Raw genomic sequence first — 4,010 nt, 5'->3', positions numbered from 1 at the left:
TTTTTTTTCTAAGTGTAACGGCTCTTCGCGTGATGCCACGGTTTGTTTTACTCTATTAATGACTTACGACTTGCTGTCTTAATTAATCCTTACATAAACTACAAACACCAGCCACTGTTACAACTGTTCAAGACTATTCTCTCAACTAGCTCAGACCGAATATACTAAATAGGTGAAATGTAAGTCACCACGGACCTGAATCGCTCTCCCGAAGACTTGGTGAAGAAACTCTACAAATACCCACATAAATACATTAAGACGAGATAAATAATCAGTGATACAAAAATGTCTCGCTTAAAATAATAAATAAGTATCATTTAGTCCGATGCGATCCTTAGGGTACGGAAGAATTCATAAATTAACTTCTCTGAAATCAGCTTAGGCGCGGGCGACTTCCCACAGCTCACGACTGGTCTAAAACACCTCAGCATGACGCGCTGCTAACTCTACGGCATCTCTAAAACTTACCTTCAAGTACATCATTACCAGCTTATCAGTCCCCTCGGTTTGTGGTATATTGCACTGTCATGCTTAACACAGCTCTAAGAAAAAGGCTCCTGCTCACGTACCTACTCTGGGCTGAGAAGAAAGAAGGGAATGCTAGGGGAGACAAATCCACTAACACTGTTGGCACTCGAGAGCAAAGTCACACTGTCCCGTCAGAAAAGTGAGGTAATCGAGAGGGGAGCGGGCCCCGCCGGCCGCCGTCCCACTACAGATGCGTGAGCTTGGGTGCCTCCTGCATCCGTCCCTGAGAGGTGTGGTGAGAGGAGAGGTCCGTGTAGGTGGGGTGGGGGTCGCAAGGTCCGTGGTGGTGGCCACCGGGGATCTGGGCGGCGCAGCTGTAGTCCACGCTGGCGGAAGAAGGGTGCTGCAGGTGCCCCAGGTTGAACATGGGGCCCGAGGCCGGCATGGAGTCCACGAAATTGCCCCCCACATAGACGGGGCTGCCCTGCAGGCTGGGGTTGGCGAAGCCGCCGCCGCCGCTCTGCATGGGGTGGGGGTCGTACTCCGCGCCCGCGTAGCGCTTCTGCTGGGGCAGGCAGCTGCTGAGCGGCGCCGTGTAGGCGGCCAGCCCGTACATACTCTGCTGGGACTTGGCGAAGGAGGTGGGCGAGGGTGCGTCGTAGCTGAGGCTGTTGACGTTGGGGAGCTGGCTGGAGTAGCCGCCGTGGGTCGGGCCGCTCATGGGGGGGCTGCGGTCGGGGGACTGTCCTACTGGGGAGTGCATGATGCCTTTGGCTTTCTGGTCCTTTTTGTACTTCATCCGGCGGTTCTGGAACCATATCTTGATCTGTCGCTCGGTCAGGTTCAGCAGGTTGGCCATTTCCACCCGGCGCGGCCGGCAAAGGTAGCGGTTGAAGTGAAACTCCTTCTCCAGCTCCACCAGCTGCGCGCTGGTGTAGGCTGTGCGCACCCTCTTGGAGGCCGGCCCGGGGGGGCTCTTGTCCTCGCAGCTCTCTCCTGTGGGGAAGAGGCACAAAGAGCGGTTGGTTCCCCCCGAAAGGCCCCCCTTCCAGGTCCGTCGGAACCCCCTGCCCCCTCCCGCTCTGCCAGCGCCCGGAGAAGGGGGTGCAGAGGGCCCGGGGGCGGCCTCCCACCAGTCCCTGCCCAGCATATACACACCCCCTCGCAGCTGTCTCCCTCCAGGGTCCCCCAGCGACCGCCCATCCAGGCGCTGTTGGAACCCCTTGAAGCCGGGGCGGCCGCCGCCGGGCTGGCAGGGGAAGCGGAGCGGAAGTCCCCAGCCTGACCCACCTGCACCAGCCAGCAGTGCTGGGACCTCGGAGCAGGGGGTGGGGGCAGGGGCAGGGGCAGCTAGAGGAGGAAAGGACAAGGCACAAGGCCGGGGTGCTCAGCCCGAGGGATACAGCCTGAGGATCTTAGGACGGATCCTCAGACAGGCAATGTGGAGTGGACCCTGTGGCGAGGGAGTTGAGGGGATGCCAGGCTACCTGAGGGGACGCAGGTGCTTTTCTGCTTGGAGTTCTGCCGGGATTCCTTCATCCAGGGGAATATCTGCTTGCTGAGGGTGGCGGTGGACGAGCCCGAGGAGTTGGGCCCCCCCTTGGCTTTTTTCGGAGGGGGCGCGCTGGGGGGAGGGTTTGGCGGGGAGGAGGGCGGCAAAGCCGTGGGCTGCTGCTCGCTGATGCCCGGGGGCTGGCTCCCCCCAGGGCCGCCCCCGGCCGTCCGCATGCAGCTCCCGCTCAGCTCGCTGCCCTTGTGGGCCGGGGCACGGGGGGGGCGCCGAGCCTTGAACGGAGCAGGCGGACCCAGGGTACTCGCTGTCCAGGCCGGCCTGGCCGTAGGGCTGGTGGGCCGCTCCGTAGGGGTAGGCGTCGGCCTTGCTGTAGGTGTAGCCCCCGAAGAGCCCCGCGTTGTCGTAGTAGGCGGCTTTCTGCATCCTCCGTTCTGCGATCGCCGAGGCCCGCGGCCCCCGCTCAAATAACATTGACCGCTGCCCCGCGCCTCACGTCGTTGGCCCAGGCCACTCGCAGTCACCTAAGGAAGGGGACAGCGGGAACACAAAAGAGACCTTCATGGGGGGTGCGCCGGCTGGGACAGCCCCAGCACACCCCACAACCCGGCAACCCCATCCTCGGCTGGGCCTATGATCCCGGGGGCACCAGGGCGGGAGCAGGGGAGACACCGGGGAAGAACTGGGGACATGTAAGAAGGAGCAGGGGATACCAGAGGAGGACCAGGGGGCACCAGAGAAGGAGCAGGGGATATTCAAGGAAAGAGCAGGAGATAACCAAGGAAAGAGTAGGCGAAACCAGAGAACTGAGCACAGGACACCGAAGAAGGAATATAGGAAACCAGAGAAAGGCCAGAGTCGGGGGAGCAAGGGACACCAGGGAAACCGAGGCACACCAAGGGCAGAACAGGCCACACTAGGGAAGGACCGGGGGACATCAGCGAAGGAGCGACCCGAAAGTGATGAAGCGGGGGGAAAGAGGGATACACTGGCGGGACTTCGTAGAAGCCACTTTCTTGAGACAATCTGGGGGGACGTTTCTTGCTTTGTTCTGTCTGGACCGTTCCCACAAGAATTTCATTGTGTTGGCCCCCAGTGCTGAAGGCAAGGGCTCTCAGCGAGGAAGGCAACGCCGCGCTGGGTGGTGTCCCCACGGACCCACTGGTCCATTTCGGCTGGTAGCCCCCGGCATCCCCGCGCCCTCCCGCCCGCCACGCGTGCGCACGGCCGCGCACGGCTGACATGATGGATTGAGCCTAGGCTGCGGCCGGGCAGAGGCAGAAAAACCCCATCCCCTTTGTAAACCCGGCCTCCTTCTTTCCCCCGGATTCTTCCGGAGTTAAAGTATAACCGGCGCCATTCACTCCCTTCACTTTGCACTATAAAGCAAGTCGCAGGTCAGCTCCCCTATTTTAATTCTGTGATGAATTAAAGTCCCTCACCCAACGTTTCTCGACCCTTTTATTTGTCCCCAGTAGAAAGAACCTGAGACACTGCCGATCATTTTTAGGGGTTTCTCTCCTTTTTCCAGGCTGAAAACGTACGGTGCTCCCCTCCCCCTTCCTCCCTACCCCCACCCCAGAGGACCCCGGGCTGCTCAGCCCGAAAATGCGCGAGTCCCTTAGGGCAGATGTTTCTGGTAAGGGTGTTGTTACCTTTTCCCTTGCTGCTCCCGAAACTTCTCTGAGCTTGTTGCGAGATAGAAACTGTTCTGCGGCTGCCATGCGGCTTTTTAATATTCCCTGTTCTAGTTTTTCTTGTCGGATAGGGGTTTTCTCCGCCATTTTTAGTAATTCTGTAAATTAGTTTATACTTCACCTGGCAATATAAGTCTGTAACTCAGCTTAGCTTACAAGTTTGGTGTATTTCTTCAGGGTTTAAGTCTATTAATATACCATAGACGAGTAACTAGAGATTATGAAGTGTCCGATAACTACCATTTTCTAGTCTATGCATAAGCAATACTACCAGAGTGCCGCTCTTTCTCTACACAGCAACTGGTACAGCCAAGTTCCACTGATTTGTTCTCTAA

The 4,010-nt window shown here is 58.4% G+C and overlaps 1 protein-coding gene across 1 annotated transcript; it reads right to left on the bottom strand.

The window, feature by feature from the left end:
* Positions 1-279: 279 nt before the first annotated feature.
* Positions 280-2,452, bottom strand: HOXD3 (homeobox D3). Its single transcript, XM_030454348.1, is given in 3 exon segments — positions 280-1,464; positions 1,956-2,244; positions 2,246-2,452. Coding segments are annotated over 3 exon segments (1,248 nt in total). The 3' UTR covers positions 280-712.
* Positions 2,453-4,010: the final 1,558 nt, after the last annotated feature.

Source organism: Calypte anna, chromosome 7 (assembly GCF_003957555.1).
Source record: "Calypte anna isolate BGI_N300 chromosome 7, bCalAnn1_v1.p, whole genome shotgun sequence".
In the NCBI taxonomy this organism is placed as follows: domain Eukaryota; kingdom Metazoa; phylum Chordata; class Aves; order Apodiformes; family Trochilidae; genus Calypte; species Calypte anna.
The sequence above is the reverse complement of the archived record's forward strand: the minus strand, read 5'-3'. Positions and strand labels throughout refer to the sequence as shown.